Source organism: Silurus aristotelis, assembly GCF_946808225.1.
Source record: "Silurus aristotelis genome assembly, chromosome: 2".
Taxonomy (NCBI): domain Eukaryota; kingdom Metazoa; phylum Chordata; class Actinopteri; order Siluriformes; family Siluridae; genus Silurus; species Silurus aristotelis.
The window spans coordinates 5,433,030-5,454,713 of record NC_139575.1 but is presented as its reverse complement, the minus strand read 5'-3'; the positions used below and the strand labels follow the sequence as shown (position 1 = coordinate 5,454,713).

Here is a 21,684-nt window from a genome sequence, read left to right as displayed (position 1 = left end):
TTAAATAAACAATTTAGGTAGAAAGAAATGTTCATGATATGTTTAACAGGAAGTGGCATTATTTCCTGACGTTTCCTGAAGATCCTGTAAAGAAGAAGTAACTTCTATAAATGTTTTTTTTTTTTTTTTTTACTTCTTTTGATCGTCTTAAATTCACTGATAAAAATCATAAATACATGAATAGACTCAATAAACATATGAAAGAAAAATATAAAAAAAAATAATAATTCAAAAGAATGTCCTAATTGTTTTAATGTCTTTAGAATGGTTGCTAGATAATTGCCATTGTAAATAATATTATTATTAAATTGTATTTGTAAGATGTCAAAGGTGTAAATATCACTACAACTGGAATCACCTGCCAGCTGTAAATTTGTTAGGAGGCCATTTTGAATTGTTTGTTGCCTCTGTTGCCATCTAGAGGATAATGTGAGAAACACTGGAGGAAAATAGAAAATGTACAACAGTCAAGTCAAATCGAGTCAATAAACTTTTATTGTCATTTCAACCATATATAGCTGATGCAGTACACACTGAAATAAGACAACACTCCCCCAGAAAACTGGTGGTAAATTAAACAACATAAAGCTACGTTACTGAACACAGAGCTAAGGACTAAAGTAAGTGTCCTCGCCACATGAAGTGCCTCATGCAACCGAGTGCAAAGAGTGCAGACAAAAAAACAAGTGAGGAACAGATACACTAAACACAAAATAAAGTGTGGTAAAAGAAAAATCCTCAGTGATGTCATCATAAGAATTAAATAAAATACAATTTTCCACCAACTGTCCTAAAATACTTTTGGATTTGGATTATTGGTTGATAATTTTCTAATCAAAAACCATGTGACCAAGTACAGGGAATCATAGTCCAGGGCCATTAACCCACTAAAATGTTTGAACACACAAGGTAGGGCAAGAGGCCTAAAAAAAATTAGATAATGTCATACCCAGTAATTTTATTTATCTGTTTGTATCTTGCTAATTTTCTAACCAGTAACCATGTGGCCAAGTACAGGGACTCATAGTCCAGGGCCATAATCACTCTTTAATGTACGGCACAGAGTCCCCCTTTTAAGCCCATTTCGAACACACAAGGGATGGCACAGGGCATGAAAAAAAAAAAATAGATGATGTCTGCTTCTCTGTGTGGGTCCACAGGAGCGATAGCTAGTGCAAAGCTTGTGAAAGAAACAAGTTCAAGGTGGAAGCAGAAGAGTGAGTGATGCTTTCTGCATAGAGTACGGAAGAAGAAATGATCTAAGCAGACCATGCAGGCTAAATCGTGCTTTCAGCTAAACATCCATGGTGGAATGGACTGTAGTGAGACCTGAGTTTTTCTCCTGGTGCCCTCTGCAATTCAGGGAAACGGATTCTGATCCTCTGAACAGCATGGAAGCAAAGTGATTTCATCAATTGTGCAGGGAAGGAGGAAGATGGTTACCACAGGGTCAGTCAGAACCACTCTCTATGTCTGCTTGGTGGCGAGTCACCCCATGTGTCTCAGACCAAAGTTTTCCCTTCCTGTTACTCCTAAAGCGTTCTGGGTTACAAAAATGCATTCACTACCACAAGACAATATAGTTCAGGTATGAGTGATCAGAGACATGTGACCAAGTCATGTGGTCATGCAGTACGGAGTCTTGGTTTATAATCCTAACAGAGTACAGAATTAAAAGACCCATTTGCTGAAATCTTTTATAAAAGCACAGAACCACCAGGATCAACCACTCAACCAGTGACTCTGACTGATTTGCCTGCAGGATTTTGGTTACCTGGCAGAACTCCATCACAAAAGAACTGACACTTCAGGGCTAGAAATGTGAACAAACATGAATTGCTCTCATCATATTTCTTTTGGGACAGAGATTCAGATTATAAGTTCTAGATTTGTTATACCATGGAAATTAGTTTAGGGTGCAAACAATGGGAAACTATAAGTAGTAATTATGTTAAAGAATGACAAATAATTAATGTCTTCATTGCATATGTTGATTGCTGAAAATATTGTTTTGAGGGAGGGACAGAGGATGAAAAAGACGATGAAGAAAGAGAAAGTCATCTGAAATAAACAGTAAAGTTCCAGTGTCACATGACTGAAGCCAACAGATTCATCTAAACAGATGAAGTCACATGACTGACTGAAGTGTAGACAGTAGAGACGTCTTCCTTAATCTGTGGAACTGCATCATTAGAGCTGGTGGTATTGGAGTGAGAACTCACTGTTGCGTGAGTCAAACCGTCAACAGATTTCTCAGCAGAGAGACTTGTGGGTAACTGAGCTGTGAAGTAGATTTCCTGATCAGAGGGGCTTGTGGGTAGTTGAGCAGTAGAATAAATTGCAGAATCACAGGAGATTGTAGGACCCTCTATCTCTGCATAAACTGTTAGAGAAGGCTCAGAGGGGATTGTGGGTAGCTGAGCAGTAGAATAAATTGCAGAATCACAGGGAATTGTAGGAACCTCTATCTCTGCATAAACAGGTTGAGAAGTGATTGTGGTTATTTGAGCAGTTGAGTAAAATGTGGAAGTCTCAGCTTCTGAGGTAGAACATCGCTTGGTGTCTTTAATCTCCTCATAATCAGAAACAGCAAGAGGTACCTGTGAGATCAACAGAAACACAAATATATTTGCCATTTTCTTAAATGGAAATAAGGTATGCAGCTGAACAGACTCATAAACATAAAAAAAGAATTACCGCTTGGTCACTTTCTGCGTTTTGGACAGAATTCTGGGCAACAGAATCTGGTGGGAAAAAAACGTCACCTAATCAGTAGTTAATAATGCTGTTATTTTCAGTTTGAACAGCACTGTACAGTGGAGCCCAGTCTCATGGCATTTTGTGATTATAGTAATGAAATTTAATTTCTTTATTTTTGTTCAAGGACACAAATTTCCTTCTTTTTTTTCTTTTCGTTACACTGAACACAACTTTCCAATTATGTATTTCAATAGAAAGTATTTTTGGTGCCTGTGGCAGGAGATTATCTCACAATATAACAGATCTACAGTAGAACACATTTGCATAAAAAACTGCTCCAAAAGTCAGTGCTAAACTGGTAGACTCCCAAAAGACAAGGTAAAACTGCTGTAGGAAAAGGTGTTGGAAATAATTAATAAGTATGTGTTGTACTTAACTATATTACATGAACTGGATCTGTGTTGACAATACGTTTTTATTATTATTTCGATTTCTCTGTCTGGATTTAATGAATGCTGTTTTAGTTGCATTTACATCTGCATTACATGATACATGTTTATATTAAGCATTTTATCATGTGTTTGAGTTTATGTACCGTGCATCCTGCTTCTCTTTTGAACAGTGAAAGTGAGGAATATGATTCCAATCAGAAGCAGCAGCAGAATTACAGACACCGTGATCACAGTGGAAGCTGGAAATCATGGAAGAGAAACTTTAACCTACATACTGATCATTCTTAAGGGATCAGATTCATTAAAGTTATGGGTCTGACGTGCACATGAGGAGACTCACCTGCTGGTTTAGATGATGGTGATGGTGATGATGATGAGAAGGAGGAGAAGGAGGAGAAGAGGGAAGATGCTGAGAGGAATAGTGGCGATGATGAAGGTGATGATGATGGTGATGATGGGGATGGTGATGATGAAGATGATGGTGATGGTGGTGGTAATGATGATGATGATGATGATGATGATGGTGATGGTAATGATGACGATGATAGTAATGATGATAGTGGTGGTAATAATGATGATGATGGTAAAAGCGGTAGTAATGATGATGATGATGGTGATGATGATGATGGTGGTGGTAATGATGATGATGATGGTGATGGTGGTGGTAAAGATGGGAAGGAGGAGATGAAAGATGTTGATAGGGATAGTGGTGATGATGATGAGGATGATGATAATGGTAGTGGTGATGAAGGTTTAGTTGGCATCAGTTTTGACACTGGTACACTTGAATCTAAAGCAGTAAAAAAGTTTAGTTTAAAAATAAACATGAAGTGAGTGAATCTGGTATATGACTGATATCAGTATGGAGGCAACACAATACAGTTTACATTATTGTTGTGTCAGAAGTACAGACTGCTGTTTATACATCTGATAATCAAAGGAAGTGAAGTGAAATACACACGAGCAGAGGAAGACCAGATAACAGATTATGAGGCTAATAAAATCTGCTCATTACATCATTTAGTCTAAAAGGACAAAATTCTAAATGTTAACAGATAATAGCAGCTACATTAATTCAGTTCCATGTGGTAAAAACTTCCTTCTAAAAAGATCTGCTCTTTTTATACTACCATTATTGTTTTGTTAACTAATCACCAATAATATCACAGGCTAGTGTTGGTTATGATGTGCACTGACTCGATGCTTCACACAAAGACTCTGTAATGTCACAATAGTTAATGCAGTGTGTCTCCATGTCTCTACAAACTCACCAGTAACTGTCAGGTTGATCTGTGTGAAATAAACCTTGTATTCAAGATCAGATGTCCAGGCTGCTTCTGCTCCACACCAGAATTCACCAGAGACTGTTTTAGCTAAATTTCTAATACTCACAGTGAAGATTTGTTCTGTTCTGTCATCATACAGGGAGAATTTCCCCACATTTACATCTTTTCTACTTTCTGTAACAGATATTTTATAAGGACATACAGCAGCTGCATGCCTATTGCAGAGAAACTTGGGATAATTCCTGAGGGATTCTGGGTATTTACAGCTGATGTTTAAATCTTCTCCTACTTGGACAGTCTTATTGATTGACTTCTCATAGGACAGATCTGCAAATCACAACCAATCAGATCAATTTATGTGTGTGGTGGCCTTGAAAAACAACAGTTCATTTCAATATTTTCTACTGTTTCTGATAAAGTGCTTACTGATGTTGGATATATGTTTGGAAATATGTATAGGTGTGTGGCCGGGTGGGTGGGTGGATGGTGGATGGATGAATAATTATCTTACATAACTAAAGTTATAATATTTTAAAGTCTGATTAACCCAAAAATGAAAAGGAAAAAATGCATTTAAGGATCTGAATATGACTGTAGCATTTAGATAGTTATAATCTCTTTACAAACTGATTAAGCATATTTGTTTCAATACTACTAAATGTTTGTTCTTCAATATTCTATCAGCCACAAAACAATTTGGTGGACTGTGGAACCAGGTTTTTATATACCACTACACGTGCATGTATATGGTAATTGTATTCCATCATCTCCAGTCAATGTAGTAATTAGGGAGAAATTATAAACGGTATTTTTTAGGATAGATGAAATATTTTCTACCACCAAATCAATATGAACTGATGAACTAAATATGAACTGTATTTAGCAAAATACAATAAAAAGAATCACAGCTGAATACATTTTTCTTAATTTAGCTTTATTTTTTACTCTGACACTTAAATAATGATAATTAATGTATTATAGTAAATATACATAAAAATATGATCACATTATTTCCTAATGAAACGCAATATAATAATAAAATAGATACTCACCTTCTGTTACAGTCAGATTTATTACAGTGGAGGACTCAATTTCATCAGACACAGCAACAGTGAACAAGTATGTTCCAGTGTCCTCCATAATCAGTTCTCTAATAAACACATTGAAGAATCCTGCACCTCTGTTGTCATAAATTGAGAATCTGCCATTATGTGTAATTTCACTGATCAGTTTTGTTGTTGTTAAAGGAAAACACCACTGTTGTGTTCCGATCCTACAGATAGATTTTGGTTTGTCTTTATATTTATCCTCATATCTGCACTTGATGTTGATTCTTCCTCCTGTATATGCGCTCACTTCTCTAGACCCCGAGCTTCCTGTTGATAGTTTAAAATATGTTCAACAAGCTTAATAAGTGAAGGTATATATATTTTTTTTATCATGACTTTAAACATGACAAACAGATACATAACTTTTAAATTAAGTTTGTTTGTAACATGTAGGTTATGCGTGAAAGTGAGGTTAGATGTTGAGCTTTTCCTTCAATGAAACATTGTAAAGATAAGGCATGAACCATCAGGAATAAAGTCATGAAAATAATTGAGAGTAAAAAGGAAACAGGTGAGTTCAATGGGCAAGTGAAAAGATTGTTTTGGATTTAATTGGATATTTTATTTACAGTCAGGAGTTATAATAAAAATGCGCTTATTGGTTTCTCAGCCATTTTGAGGGTCTGCTAATGACATTAGAACTTTGTGAAAATAAACAGAAAACAGTGGTGGAAGACTCACCTTCCTGCACCTTCAGTGTCACTGGTGTGGAAGTGTCTCCCCCATAAGCTTTCCCAATTCCACAGTGGTATTTCCCAGTGTCCTCTCCAGTGAGCTCTCTGATCATCACCCTGAACTCTGCTGATTTGGTGTCATCAAACAGTGAGAATCTTCCTGAAGTTACCCACATGTTTTTATCTCCTGTCTTTATTAGATCAGAACAGCCTGACGATGAATCCTTACAGAAATATTTTAGGTTTTGTGTAGATTCTGTTTTATACTTGCACTTGATTAAGACTCTTCCTCCTAAATATCCTGTTACTTCCTTAGAGGCTCCTCCATCTAACAAAACAACAAAAATCCATCTGAGCAAAACCTTTCCTAATGTAACACTGCTGCTGATAGTGAGGATTATTATAAAGTGTATTTCTTTACCTGAGATCAGGCAGAAGGTGAAGATGAGGAGGAGGATCTTCATCCTTAGGTCACACTCACAGATTTCAACACCAAATCCACTTCAGAACGATACTAAAGTTCCTGTTCTGCTACACACTGTTACTGGCTCTGAACCTAAATATGCTGCGTCTTCATCTGTGTCAAACAAAAAGTGATGCTACACCCACTTCCCCCTTTAGACGTGTGACAAAGAGCTCTTCAGGAAGTGTCTGTGTTAAATGTGTGAACTATGAGCCTCTGGTCAGGTCCAGTATGTAAACGATCATATGAAGGTGTATGAGTGTTTAATATCAGCATTCTGCATGTGAACATCTTTCTCCATTTGAGATATTTTTCCTCTCAGTGCTCCAGGATACATTTTACTGAAGATATTTATAATAATAAATATAATATTACATTTTAAATGTAACATTCTACTTCTACTGCCCCCTAGAGCACAAAACCTATAGCAGTTTCCATTGCTGGATTGGGAATAAAAATTCAACATATTTACAAATGTTGAAGTTTTGAGTCCATCTTTTTTACAGCAACATTTCTGTAAGCTCACAGACTCTCGAAGGACGATTCCATGTTACTGTATATTTGTTTTCTTATATAAACACACACATTTAAGATCTCCTCTCATGCATCTCATCAACATTCCTTCCATGAGTCTTCCATTAGGCTATGAAAATATACATGTTTAGGTTCAGAACAATCAGTTTACAAGGATACCAGTATATTTAAACAAGAGTGGCATCATCTCAATTTCTTGGAGATCACCATATCCCCTTGCTTTTAATATATAGATGTCTATTTTTTTTAGGGGGAGTGGTGGCTCCAGCGGTTAAGGCGCTGGGTTGCAGATCGGAAGATCTGGGGTTCAAGCCCCGGTATCGCCAAGCTGCCACTCTTGGGCCCTTGAGCAAGGCCCTTAACCCTCTATGCTCCGGGGGTCCCTTACGAGGGAAATATCAAGGTCCGTGACGTCGGAGTGACGTGGGGCCGCCTTCCCGTGGGCTCACCACCTGCAGGAGGGACCGTAAGGGACGGTGCTGTGAGGATTGGGCAGCAGTCGAAGGCGGGGGCCTGCTTAGACTGCTGCCCCCGCGACCCGAATTACGGATAAGCGGGAGAAAATGAATGAATGAATGAATGGTTCGTTGCTTCTTCTGCCATCTAGAGGATAATGTGAGAAACACAGGAGGAAAACAAGAAATGCACGTGTGGGAGGAAAAACTTTTCAGTGATGTCATTTTAGAATTAAATTAAATTAAATAAAGTAAAAGCCAGAAATATCTTTTGAACACTATGTTTAAAATATAATTCTGCAGTATTCAGTCTGTATTTTACTGCACAGATATATTCATTATGGGGTTGTTCATGCTGTTTATTATCTTTTGTATATTTTGTTCCCTAGCAGGGCATTACTGGAAGTAATTTTGAACAGGGGGTGCTGTGAATTTTTTTTATTTATTTTTTTGCACAAAAAACCTATGAGCCTATTTGGAATACATTTTTAAAATAAATACATAGGGCTGTGACAATGGCAGTTTTTTTACCACTGCGGTGGTAATGGACCAAATACCGGCGGTGTTGCGGTGGTTGGGGGGTTGTTTTGAAATAAATAAAAAAAATTTAAAAAAAGAAACAACACACTAAAGCCTGTAAAGCATTGAAATAATTATCAGTAAATACTGGTAACTTACATAATATAATAAAGTTGAATCCATTTAAAAAAAAAAAAAAAACAGTTTTATATTTCCACACAAAGACGCGTTATAGCCTCCCGCTCTGCGCTTTGAGAGGGATGTGGAACACGAGCAGGAAAGAGACCACCAATCTCTTTTTCTGATATCTTCATGTTGTTGTAAAAGGTATGAAGAGCTAATTTTATCTTCCACAAGGGAAAGGCATTTAGGCTATGTTTGCGCGCTGCCAGAGAAAGCCAAACTAAAATCACCCGCGCGTGTGAAACGCGCTTTACAAATGAACTTCACGCGCCTTACCAATTATCATATGTCTAATTAATAACAAGCACAAACTGTAGTCTGTTGTCTCTAGGTATGAGGTTTTTACCGACTGCTTTCAGGCAAACAAAACACAAAATCTGATCAGTCTCTTCCACATAATGCAGCCACTGCCATCTAGCAAACCAAGCCAGTGCAACAGAACGTGAGAACGTTTCATTACCACAACGCCGTGCAGGAAATTTGAAACTGGATGTTGGCTGGAAGGGCTCGTCTAATCCAATCACGCTAGGTTGGGTTGCGGGTGCTGGGGCTGGGCCTGCCGGTGCAACTGCAGGCAGAGGCGGGTGGACAGACTCCGTTGTCATGGTTGCGGTTCTAAAGTTCTTCACTAGTGGTTTTCCAAAAAAATCCAAAATCCGTTTTTGTGCCATATTTCCTTCTCGTTTCTGTCATTAGACTATGTAAATTTACTAGTCTGCTGCTGCCATAGATGTATGTATCATACGCTGCATGGAACGAGCGGGAAACCTCTTTACTCAGCTAACGTTACCACTAGCCTAGTTACTAACGTAACTTCCGAAACTGTGTTGATTAGGCCTCAAAATAAATAAATAAAAATCCAAAATACACTTAATAGCCTACGTGTGTCAAAATCGTTTCCTAAAATATTCATAAGGAATTTATAAATTGTGCAAAATATTTTTAATAGGACTACATTTAAAAAAAAATCTCTCTCTCGCCAATAGGGGGTGCACCTATTTGCACCTATTAGCACCCCCACTTCCTGAGGCCATGTTCCCTAGTGATAGAATACTGTATACTATATAATACTATATACTAAATATAACTATATATTATACTTGTAATACTACTCTATACTCCCTGAAGGTTTGGAAATGGATAAGGGAGGTGTTGGTGATCAGTGTTGGGGAAACAGAAGCTGGTCAGAAGCGGAGATGGCAAACTAGTGATTACATTACTGTGATGGAAGTATTCTTATTATTTTGAAATAGTCGAGGAAAAGGAGAAGGGAATAATGGTTAAGTGTAGATTATGTGTTGGTGAAAAGCTCGTGTCAACTGCAAAAAATACCACTTCAAATAAAATACCACTGCAGCTCTATAGACTGCTCAGAATAAAAGTTTTCTGTGGGAGACATGTACGATGCCATCACAGCGGAGATAGAGAGCAAACTCACAGCTCGTTTGCTCTTTGTGGGAAGATAAACTGCCACGGTCACTGATAAAAGCGCGAACTTTGTAAAAGCGTTCAGAATGAATCTAAACCTTATATACACTAACGATAGTTACATTCCTGACGGCTAAGGCAGATTGAAAAGCAGTGTACAGAAGTGCGACTGGAAAGTGTTCAGCCTTGTGGTCAAAAGTTAGTCGATCATCTTATTGTTCCCTAAGAAGTTATTAAACATTTTAAATCATTAAGACATGTCTTTTGCCCTAATATAACTTATTTCTTTAAAACTTATTTAAATTATCTATATTACACCTGTAAGGCGTGAAAGACATACAAGTAACAAGTAACGCAAAAGTAACGCAAAAGTAATATAACGCATTACGTAATTAGTTACTTTTTTGGGGAGTAACTCAATATTGTAATGCATTACTTTTAAAAGTAACGTTGCCCAACACTGTTGGTGATTTTTGAAAACTTGTCTGATTATTTGAAACCTGCGCTTGGTTTATTGTCTGTGGCCATGTCCACACTAATATGTATTTGTGGGAGAGCGTGTCAGTGGGGAAGGAGGAACGCCACAACAGGTCAGGTGTAAAGGCTATTCAGCCATCTTTATTTAGATTTTACAGAGGGTTTGTCTGCACTGTGCTCACGCCGCAGGTCTCTGGCACCCGTACGCAAAAACATTCACACACACACACTCCCTCCTTCTTAAATGCCTCCTTTGATCACTGCAACAGAAAACACATGAGGTTAGATAGGCTTCAGGTGAGGCAATTTCCTGCCTATCTTCTCCCGGCCCTGCCCTCCATTCACAACCCGGCACTCGGCCCCGCCCCCGCTGCCACAGTATTTATTTGAAAATGCATATTTTTCTCTGTTTTGGCCTTCCGTCCTCACAGAGACGGCTTTGTCGCTCAACAAAAACGTATCTTTTTGAAAATGCTATCCAAAGTGGATACATTTGAAAGCGGCGTATTTTGCGTCGCAGTGTGGGCTGTGAAAGTCAGTAACTTCAGGAAGATTCTCACTGTTAGATGACACTAAATCAGCAGAGTTCATGGTGATGATCAAGGAGCTCACTGAAGAAGACACTGACATACTACTGTGGAGTAGATAAAGATTGTAAAGACATTTTAACACTGGTGGAACTGAAAGTAAAGGAAGGCGAGTCTCCCACCACTGCCTTCTGTTTATTTCTACATCGTTCTAGTGGCATTAGCAGTCAAAATACCAAGTAATCACAGGTCAAGTAAGCAGTTCCTGTCAACAGAAGTGCAGGATTCTCTCATTAGTGTCCAAAACCTTAAAAGTAAATCTGCAAACGTTAAGATTTTTCTGCCTGCTTGCAGATTTACATTCCTCCCCTTCATAACTTCATATTGTAGTGTCAGCAAGAAAAAAAAGTTGAATCAGAAAGAATCTGGTAAAACAAAGCATTTGCTGTTTTATTGTCAAACTCACACTTACAGCACAAACACAGGCTTGATGATGATCCACAGAATTTTTAGATTAGGGATAACCAATGCTGGATAGTAGATAGAACAAATTCAACAATAATGTACTGAACAACAACAACACGGGAAACCCTTAAAAACATTTATTTTACAACAATAAACTCTTATTCTAATAAAATAAAACATCAAGCAGAACTTTAACACCAACAAAGACTCAAGTTATACAAATGATCTCTTAATTTACATTCACTGGAGCTTTAACAAGGTTAATTCTACAGTGTTGAAGTACCAATCAGATTCACAGCTGAACTCATGACACCAAATAAATGGAAATAAATCGTATCCATTACCAAAGCTTTAATTCATTGGTGTTCAACATATTAATGATACACCACTGATATTTACAGGTACTACAGCAGTACAGGTTTAATCACAAGAATTAAAAGTGAAGCAAAAATATACGTGTACAACAACAAAAAAGGAGAAACAACTGTGAGAGACTGTGAGCATAATACAAAAATTTCAGCATAATTGTGAAGGTTTAAATTAGTTTATTTTGAAACACAGAATTCAGAAGATTAAAATAGCAGCCTCGTCACTTCAGTTCCATGTGGTAATAAACTTTGTTCTAAAAATAACTGCTCTATTTGTACTGCCATTATTGTTCTATTTACTAATTACCAATAATATCACAGGCGGTTGTTAGGATGTGTGCTGCCTCTATGCTTCACACAATGTGTTAATTCAGTGTGTCTCCATGTCTCTACAAACTCAGCAGTAAGTGTTACGTTGATCTGTGTGAAATAAACCCTGTATTCATGATCAGATATCCAGGCTGCTTCTGCTCCACACCAGAATTCACCAGAGACTGTTACAGTTACATTTCTAATACTCACAGTGAAGATTTGTTCTGTTCTGTCATAATGATCATATCATTGTATTGAGGGAGGGACAGAGGAGGAAAAAGAGGTAGAAGAAAGAGAAAGGAAATCTGAATTAAATAGTAACGTTCCACTGCCACATGACTGAAGCCCTAATAATGCAGAATTAAACAGATGAAGTCACGTGACTAAGGAAGACGACTTTTCTGTCTACACTTCAGTCAATCTGTGGAACTGCATCATTAAAGCTGGTGGTATTGGAGTGAGAACTCACTGTAGCGTGAGTCAAACCTTTAACAGATTTCTCAGCAGAGAGGCTTGTAGGTAACTGAGCTGTCAAGTAGATTTCCTGATCAGAGGGGATTGTGGGTAGTTAAGCAGAAGAATAAATTGCACAATCACATGAGATTGTGGGACCTGCAATCTCTGCATAAACATTTTGACATGGCTTAGAGGAAATTGTTGGTAGTTAAGCAGTTAAGTAAACTGTGAAGGTTCTAGGTTCTGAGGTAGAAAATTGTTTGGTGTTGTTAATCTCCGCACAATCAGAGACAGCAAGAGGAACCTGAGAGATCAACAGAAACACACATTTATTTGTTCTTTTCTTAAATGGAAATAAGGTTTGTAACTGAACAGACTCATAAATATATAAAGTGAATTACCGCTTGGTCACTTCCTGACTTTTGGACAGAATATTGGACAACAGAATCTGTACCTGCTGGGGGAAAAAAAACATAGTCACCGAATCAGTATGTATTAACGCTGCTATTTTCAGTTTGTGATGTCATAATCTCTAGACATTCTGCATTTATTCATCTACAATAAATATATAAAAAAATCTGTACACCCTTGTGAAAATTGCATGAAACAGCATGGCAAGAAATAAAAAGCATTTTTTAGATAAAAATGACAATATCAGTGTTACAAAAGTTCATATTATAGTTTATAATGTGGAATGTTGCTGCTTTAAATGATCTCTTTACATTCAAACTCATGTAGAAATGTAATTTCATAAACCTGTTATTAATCAAGTGAATCTGAATAACCCAAATAAGGATCAGATGTTTCTGTAGAAATTCTTTTCTTTGTTTGTTTCATCCAACTGCTTAATGTACAAGCTAATGATCAAGAGAAGGTTATAAAATAATCTCCTAGTCATTAGATGTAACAAAGCTTTACAATTAATCCCAAAGCTTTAAAAAATGTTTTATAACCTTTTCCAGACTGATAGATCTCAATTATTTTCTTTCTCATTTGTTTCTGAATTTCTTTGGCTCTCGGCATGATGTCTAGCTTTTGAGGATCTTTTGATCTACTTCACTTTGTCAGGCAGCTCCTATTTAAGAGATTTCTTGATTGTGAACAGGTGTGGCAGTAATCAGGCCTGGGTGTGTTAATAGAAATTGAACTTAGCTGTGAGAAAAACAGTATTTATAAATAAATTTACTTATTCAAAAACACGTAACAAAAACAACTGTGGTGGCATTTTGGGGGATAGAACGGATTAATGGCATTTCAATTAATTTCAATGGGGAAATTTGCGTTGAAATACGAGCAATTTGACATACGAGCAAGGTGCGGAACGAATTAAACTCGTATGTCGAGGTACCACTGTACTTAACTATCTTGCATGAACTGGATATGTGTGGACAATAAATTAGATTTATTATTTCGATTTCTCTGTCTGGATTTAATAAATACTGTTTTACTTGCATTTACATCTGCATTACAAGATACATGTTTATATTAAGCATTTTATCATGTGTTTAAGTTTATGTACCGTCCATCCTGCGTCTCTTTTGAACAGTGAAAGTGAGGAATATGATTCCAATCAGAAGCAGCAGCAGAATTACAGACACCGTGATCACAGTGGAAGCTGGAAATCATGGAAGAGAAACTTTACCCTACATGCTGATCACATTCTTAAGGGATCAGATTCATTAAAGTTATGGGTCTGACGTGCACATGAGGAGACTCACCTGCTGGTTTAGATGATGATGATGATGATGATGATGAGGAGGAGGAGGAGGAGGAGGAGGAGGAGGAGGAGAGGAAATATGCTGATAGGAATAGTGGCAATGATGATGGTGATGGTGGTGGTAATGATGATGGGAAGGAGGAGAAGGAAGATGTTGATAGGGATAGTGGCGATGATGATGATGGTGATGATAATGGTGGTGGTAATGATGATGATGGTGATGGTAATGATGATGGTGATGGTAATGATAATGGGAAGGAGGAGAAGGAAGATGCTGATAGGGATAGTGGTGATGATGAGGATGATGATAATGGTAGTGGTGATGAAGGTTTAGTTGGCATCAGTTTTGACACTGGTGCACTTGAATCTAAAGCAGTAAAAAGTTTAATTTGAAAATAAACAACATGAAGTGAGTGAATCTGGTATATGACTGATATCAGTACAAAAGCAACACAATACAGTTTACATTATTGTTGTGTCAGAAGTACAGACTGCTGTTTATACATCTGATAATCACAGGAAGTGAAGTGAAATACACATGAGCAGAGGAAGACCAGATAACAGATTATGAGGCTAATAAAATCTGCTCATCACATCATTCAGTCTAAAAGGAGAAAATTCTAAATGTTAACAGATAATAGCAGCTACATTAATTCAGTTCCATGTGGTAAAAACTTCCTTCTAAAAAGATCTGCTCTTTTTATTCTACCATTATTGTTTTGTTAACTAATCACCAATAATATCACAGGCTAGTGTTGGTTATGATGTGCACTGACTCGATGCTTCACACAAAGACTCTGTAATGTCACAATAGTTAATGCAGTGTGTCTCCACGTCTCTACAAACTCACCAGTAACTGTCAGGTTGATCTGTGTGAAATAAACCTTGTATTCAAGATCAGATGTCCAGGCTGCTTCAGCTCCACACCAGAATTCACCAGAGTCTGTTTTAGCTACATTTCTAATACTCACAGTGAAGATTTGTTCTGTTCTGTCATCATACAGGGAGAATTTCCCCACATTTACATCTTTTCTACTTTCTGTAACAGATATTTTATAAGGACATACAGCAGCTGCATGCCTCCTGCAGAGAAACTTGGGATAATTCCTGAGGGATTCTGGGTATTTACAGCTGATGTTTAAATCTTCTCCTACTTGGACAGTCTTATTGATTGACTTCTCATAGGACAGATCTGCAAATCACAACCAATCAGATCAATTTATGTGTGTGGTGGCCTTGAAAAACAACAGTTCATTTCAATATTTTCTACTGTTTCTGATAAAGTGCTTACTGATGTTGGATATATGTTTGGAAATATGTATAGGTGTGTGGCCGGGTGGGTGGGTGGATGGTGGATGGATGAATAATTATCTTACATAACTAAAGTTATAATATTTTAAAGTCTGATTAACCCAAAAATGAAAAGGAAAAAATGCATTTAAGGATCTGAATATGACTGTAGCATTTAGATAGTTATAATCTCTTTACAAACTGATTAAGCATATTTGTTTCAATACTACTAAATGTTTGTTCTTCAATATTCTATCAGCCACAAAACAATTTGGTGGACTGTGGAACCAGGTTTTTATATACCACTACACGTGCATGTATATGGTAATTGTATTCCATCATCTCCAGTCAATGTAGTAATTAGGGAGAAATTATAAACGGTATTTTTTAGGATAGATGAAATATTTTCTACCACCAAATCAATATAAACTCTTTAGCAAAATACAATAAAAAGAATCACAGCTGAATACATTTTTCTTAATTTAGCTTTATTTTTTACTCTGACACTTAAATAATGATAATTAATGTATTATAGTAAATATACATATAAATATGATCACATTATTTCCTAATGAAACGCAATATAATAATAAAATAGATACTCACCTTCTGTTACAGTCAGATTTATTACAGTGGAGGACTCAATTTCATCAGACACAGCAACAGTGAACAAGTATGTTCCAGTGTCCTCCATAATCAGTTCTCTAATAAACACATTGAAGAATCCTGCACCTCTGTTGTCATAAATTGAGAATCTGCCATTATGTGTAATTTCACTGATCAGTTTTGTTGTTGTTAAAGGAAAACACCACTGTTGTGTTCCGATCCTACAGATAGATTTTGGTTTGTCTTTATATTTATCCTCATATCTGCACTTGATGTTGATTCTTCCTCCTGTATATGCGCTCACTTCTCTAGACCCCGAGCTTCCTGTTGATAGTTTAAAATATGTTCAACAAGCTTAATAAGTGAAGGTATATATATTTTTTTTATCATGACTTTAAACATGACAAACAGATACATAACTTTTAAATTAAGTTTGTTTGTAACATGTAGGTTATGCGTGAATGTGAGTTTAGATGTTGAGCTTTTCCTTCAATGAAACATTGTAAAGATAAGGCATGAACCATCAGGAATAAAGTCATGAAAATAATTGAGAGTAAAAAGGAAACAGGTGAGTTCAATGGGCAAGTGAAAAGATTGTTTTGGATTTAATTGGATATTTTATTTACAGTCAGGAGTTATAATAAAAATGCGCTTATTGGTTTCTCAGCCATTTTGAGGGTCTGCTAATGACATTAGAACTTTGTGAAAATAAACAGAAAACAGTGGTGGAAGACTCACCTTCCTGCACCTTCAGTGACACTGGTGTGGAAGTGTCTCCCCCATAAGCTTTCCCAATTCCACAGTGGTATTTCCCAGTGTCCTCTCCAGTGAGCTCTCTGATCATCACCCTGAACTCTGCTGATTTGGTGTCATCAAACAGTGAGAATCTTCCTGAAGTTACCCACATGTTTTTATCTCCTGTCTTTATTAGATCAGAACAGCCTGACGATGAATCCTTACAGAAATATTTTAGGTTTTGTGTAGATTCTGTTTTATACTTGCACTTGATTAAGACTCTTCCTCCTAAATATCCTGTTACTTCCTTAGAGGCTCCTCCATCTAACAAAACAACAAAAATCCATCTGAGCAAAACCTTTCCTAATGTAACACTGCTGCTGATAGTGAGGATTATTATAAAGTGTATTTCTTTACCTGAGATCAGGCAGAAGGTGAAGATGAGGAGGAGGATCTTCATCCTTAGGTCACACTCACAGATTTCAACACCAAATCCACTTCAGAACGATACTAAAGTTCCTGTTCTGCTACACACTGTTACTGTCTCTGAACCTAAATATGCTGCGTCTTCATCTGTGTCAAACAAAAAGTGATGCTACACCCACTTCCCCCTTTAGACGTGTGACAAAGAGCTCTTCAGGAAGTGTCTGTGTTAAATGTGTGAACTATGAGCCTCTGGTCAGGTCCAGTATGTAAACGATCATATGAAGGTGTATGAGTGTTTAATATCAGCATTCTGCATGTGAACATCTTTCTCCATTTGAGTTATTTTTCCTCTCAGTGCTCCAGGATACATTTTACTGAAGATATTTATAATAATAAATATAATATTACATTTTAAATGTAACATTCTACTTCTACTGCCCCCTAGAGCACAAAACCTATAGCAGTTCCCATTGCTGGATTGGGAATAAAAATTCAACATATTTACAAATGTTGAAGTTTTGAGTCCATCTTTTTTACAGCAACATTTCTGTAAGCTCACAGACTCTCGAAGGACGATTCCATGTTACTGTATATTTGTTTTCTTATATAAACACACACATTTAAGATCTCCTCTCATGCATCTCATCAACATTCCTTCCATGAGTCTTCCATTAGGCTATGAAAATATACATGTTTAGGTTCAGAACAATCAGTTTACAAGGATACCAGTATATTTAAACAAGAGTGGCATCATCTCAATTTCTTGGAGATCACCATATCCCCTTGCTTTTAATATATAGATGTCTATTTTTATTTATTTTTTTTTTGCTCCCTTATGTTAAACAAGCAAACATGGTATAAATGTTGCCTTAAATGTCTATTGACGAAAATTATTATATAAAAGTGTCTCTTTGAATTGTGACACTTTTGAAAATGTTAAAAGGTGTAAATATCACCACAACTGTGGAATCACCTTGGAGCTCTAAACAATAGTTTAATTTAAATTGGTTCGTTGCTTCTTCTGCCATCTAGAGGATAATGTGAGAAACACAGGAGGAAAACAAGAAATGCACGTGTGGGAGGAAAAACTCTTCAGTGATGTCATTTTAGAATTAAATAAAATTAAATAAAGTAAAAGCCAGAAATATCTTTTGAACACTATGTTTAAAATATAATTCTGCAGTATTCAGTCTGTATTTTACTGCACAGATATATTCATTATGGGGTTGTTCATGCTGTTTATTATCTTTTGTATATTTTGTTCCCTAGCAGGGCATTACTGGAAGTAATTTTGAACAGGGGGTGCTGTGAATTTTTTTTATTTATTTTTTTGCACAAAAAACCTATGAGCCTATTTGGAATACATTTTTAAAATAAATACATAGGGCTGTGACGATGGCAGTTTTTTTACCACTGCGGTGGTAATGGACCAAATACCGGCGGTGTTGCGGTGGTTGGGGGGTTGTTTTGAAATAAATAAAAAAAATTAAAAAAAAGAAACAACACACTAAAGCCTGTAAAGCATTGAAATAATTATCAGTAAATACTGGTAACTTACATAATATAATAAAGTTGAATCCATTTAAAAAAAAAAAAAAAACAGTTTTATATTTCCACACAAAGACGCGTTATAGCCTCCCGCTCTGCGCTTTGAGAGGGATGTGGAACACGAGCAGGAAAGAGACCACCAATCTCTTTTTCTGATATCTTCATGTTGTTGTAAAAGGTATGAAGAGCTAATTTTATCTTCCACAAGGGAAAGGCATTTAGGCTATGTTTGCGCGCTGCCAGAGAAAGCCAAACTAAAATCACCCGCGCGTGTGAAACGCGCTTTACAAATGAACTTGACGCGCCTTACCAATTATCATATGTCTAATTAATAACAAGCACAAAGTGTAGTCTGTTGTCTCTAGGTATGAGGTTTTTACCGACTGCTTTCAGGCAAACAAAACACAAAATCTGATCAGTCTCTTCCACATAATGCAGCCACTGCCATCTAGCAAACCAAGCCAGTGCAACAGAACGTGAGAACGTTTCATTACCACAACGCCGTGCAGGAAATTTGAAACTGGATGTTGGCTGGAAGGGCTCGTCTAATCCAATCACGCTAGGTTGGGTTGCGGGTGCTGGGGCTGGGCCTGCCGGTGCAACTGCAGGCAGAGGCGGGTGGACAGACTCCGTTGTCATGGTTGCGGTTCTAAAGTTCTTCACTAGTGGTTTTCCAAAAAAATCCAAAATCCGTTTTTGTGCCATATTTCCTATGTAAATTTACTAGTCTGCTGCTGCCATAGATGTATGTATCATACGCTGCATGGAACGAGCGGGAAACCTCTTTACTCAGCTAACGTTACCACTAGCCTAGTTACTAACGTAACTTCCGAAACTGTGTTGATTAGGCCTCAAAATAAATAAATAAAAATCCAAAATACACTTAATAGCCTACGTGTGTCAAAATCGTTTCCTAAAATATTCATAAGGAATTTATAAATTGTGCAAAATATTTTTAATAGGACTACATTTAAAAAAAAATCTCTCTCTCGCCAATAGGGGGTGCACCTATTTGCACCTATTAGCACCCCCACTTCCTGAGGCCATGTTCCCTAGTGATAGAATACTGTATACTATATAATACTATATACTAAATATAACTATATATTATACTTGTAATACTACTCTATACTCCCTGAAGGTTTGGAAATGGATAAGGGAGGTGTTGGTGATCAGTGTTGGGGAAACAGAAGCTGGTCAGAAGCGGAGATGGCAAACTAGTGATTACATTACTGTGATGGAAGTATTCTTATTATTTTGAAATAGTCGAGGAAAAGGAGAAGGGAATAATGGTTAAGTGTAGATTATGTGTTGGTGAAAAGCTCGTGTCAACTGCAAAAAATACCACTTCAAATAAAATACCACTGCAGCTCTATAGACTGCTCAGAATAAAAGTTTTCTGTGGGAGACATGTACGATGCCATCACAGCGGAGATAGAGAGCAAACTCACAGCTCGTTTGCTCTTTGTGGGAAGATAAACTGCCACGGTCACTGATAAAAGCGCGAACTTTGTAAAAGCGTTCAGAATGAATCTAAACCTTATATACACTAACGATAGTTACATTCCTGACGGCTAAGGCAGATTGAAAAGCAGTGTACAGAAGTGCGACTGGAAAGTGTTCAGCCTTGTGGTCAAAAGTTAGTCGATCATCTTATTGTTCCCTAAGAAGTTATTAAACATTTTAAATCATTAAGACATGTCTTTTGCCCTAATATAACTTATTTCTTTAAAACTTATTTAAATTATCTATATTACACCTGTAAGGCGTGAAAGACATACAAGTAACAAGTAACGCAAAAGTAACGCAAAAGTAATATAACGCATTACGTAATTAGTTACTTTTTTTGGGGAGTAACTCAATATTGTAATGCATTACTTTTAAAAGTAACGTTGCCCAACACTGTTGGTGATTTTTGAAAACTTGTCTGATTATTTGAAACCTGCGCTTGGTTTATTGTCTGTGGCCATGTCCACACTAATATGTATTTGTGGGAGAGCGTGTCAGTGGGGAAGGAGGAACGCCACAACAGGTCAGGTGTAAAGGCTATTCAGCCATCTTTATTTAGATTTTACAGAGGGTTTGTCTGCACTGTGCTCACGCCGCAGGTCTCTGGCACCCGTACGCAAAAACATTCACACACACACACTCCCTCCTTCTTAAATGCCTCCTTTGATCACTGCAACAGAAAACACATGAGGTTAGATAGGCTTCAGGTGAGGCAATTTCCTGCCTATCTTCTCCCGGCCCTGCCCTCCATTCACAACCCGGCACTCGGCCCCGCCCCCGCTGCCACAGTATTTATTTGAAAATGCATATTTTTCTCTGTTTTGGCCTTCCGTCCTCACGGAGACAGCTTTGTCGCTCAACAAAAACGTATCTTTTTGAAAATGCTATCCAAAGTGGATACATTTGAAAGCGGCGTATTTTGCGTCGCAGTGTGGGCTGTGAAAGTCAGTAACTTCAGGAAGATTCTCACTGTTAGATGACACTAAATCAGCAGAGTTCATGGTGATGATCAAGGAGCTCACTGAAGAAGACACTGACATACTACTGTGGAGTAGATAAAGATTGTAAAGACATTTTAACACTGGTGGAACTGAAAGTAAAGGAAGGCGAGTCTCCCACCACTGCCTTCTGTTTATTTCTACATCGTTCTAGTGGCATTAGCAGTCAAAATACCAAGTAATCACAGGTCAAGTAAGCAGTTCCTGTCAACAGAAGTGCAGGATTCTCTCATTAGTGTCCAAAACCTTAAAAGTAAATCTGCAAACGTTAAGATTTTTCTGCCTGCTTGCAGATTTACATTCCTCCCCTTCATAACTTCATATTGTAGTGTCAGCAAGAAAAAAAAGTTGAATCAGAAAGAATCTGGTAAAACAAAGCATTTGCTGTTTTATTGTCAAACTCACACTTACAGCACAAACACAGGCTTGATGATGATCCACAGAATT

At 37.2% G+C, this 21,684-nt stretch overlaps 2 protein-coding genes and 1 long non-coding RNA gene across 10 annotated transcripts in view; 1 reads left to right on the top strand and 2 right to left on the bottom strand.

Annotated features, from left to right (window-relative positions):
- Window positions 1-6,820, bottom strand: part of LOC310737758 (obscurin-like) — a 380,181-nt gene extending 373,361 nt beyond the window's left edge. The window contains exons 1-4 of the mRNA XM_083562347.1: window positions 6,643-6,820; window positions 6,229-6,549; window positions 5,491-5,814; window positions 4,424-4,765 (exon numbers count right to left, since the gene is read on the bottom strand). Coding sequence (XP_083418473.1) covers window positions 4,424-4,765; window positions 5,491-5,814; window positions 6,229-6,549; window positions 6,643-6,685 — 1,030 coding nt within the window. The 5' untranslated portion in view covers window positions 6,686-6,820. The remainder of the gene's footprint in view (window positions 1-4,423; window positions 4,766-5,490; window positions 5,815-6,228; window positions 6,550-6,642) is intronic.
- The window catches only part of LOC310737846 (polymeric immunoglobulin receptor-like), a 253,742-nt gene that overhangs the window by 101,037 nt on the left and 131,021 nt on the right, over window positions 1-21,684 (top strand). The gene's annotated exons all lie outside the window — the stretch shown is intronic.
- Window positions 12,685-14,184, bottom strand: LOC310739281. 2 transcript variants are annotated; one of them, XR_014537327.1, is made up of 4 exons: window positions 14,127-14,184; window positions 13,928-14,023; window positions 12,810-12,865; window positions 12,685-12,712 (listed from the first exon to the last, which is right to left on the bottom strand). It is a non-coding gene; the product is annotated as an uncharacterized lncRNA (long non-coding RNA). The 2 variants fall into 2 exon arrangements; XR_014537328.1 differs by having other exon boundaries at window positions 12,702-12,865.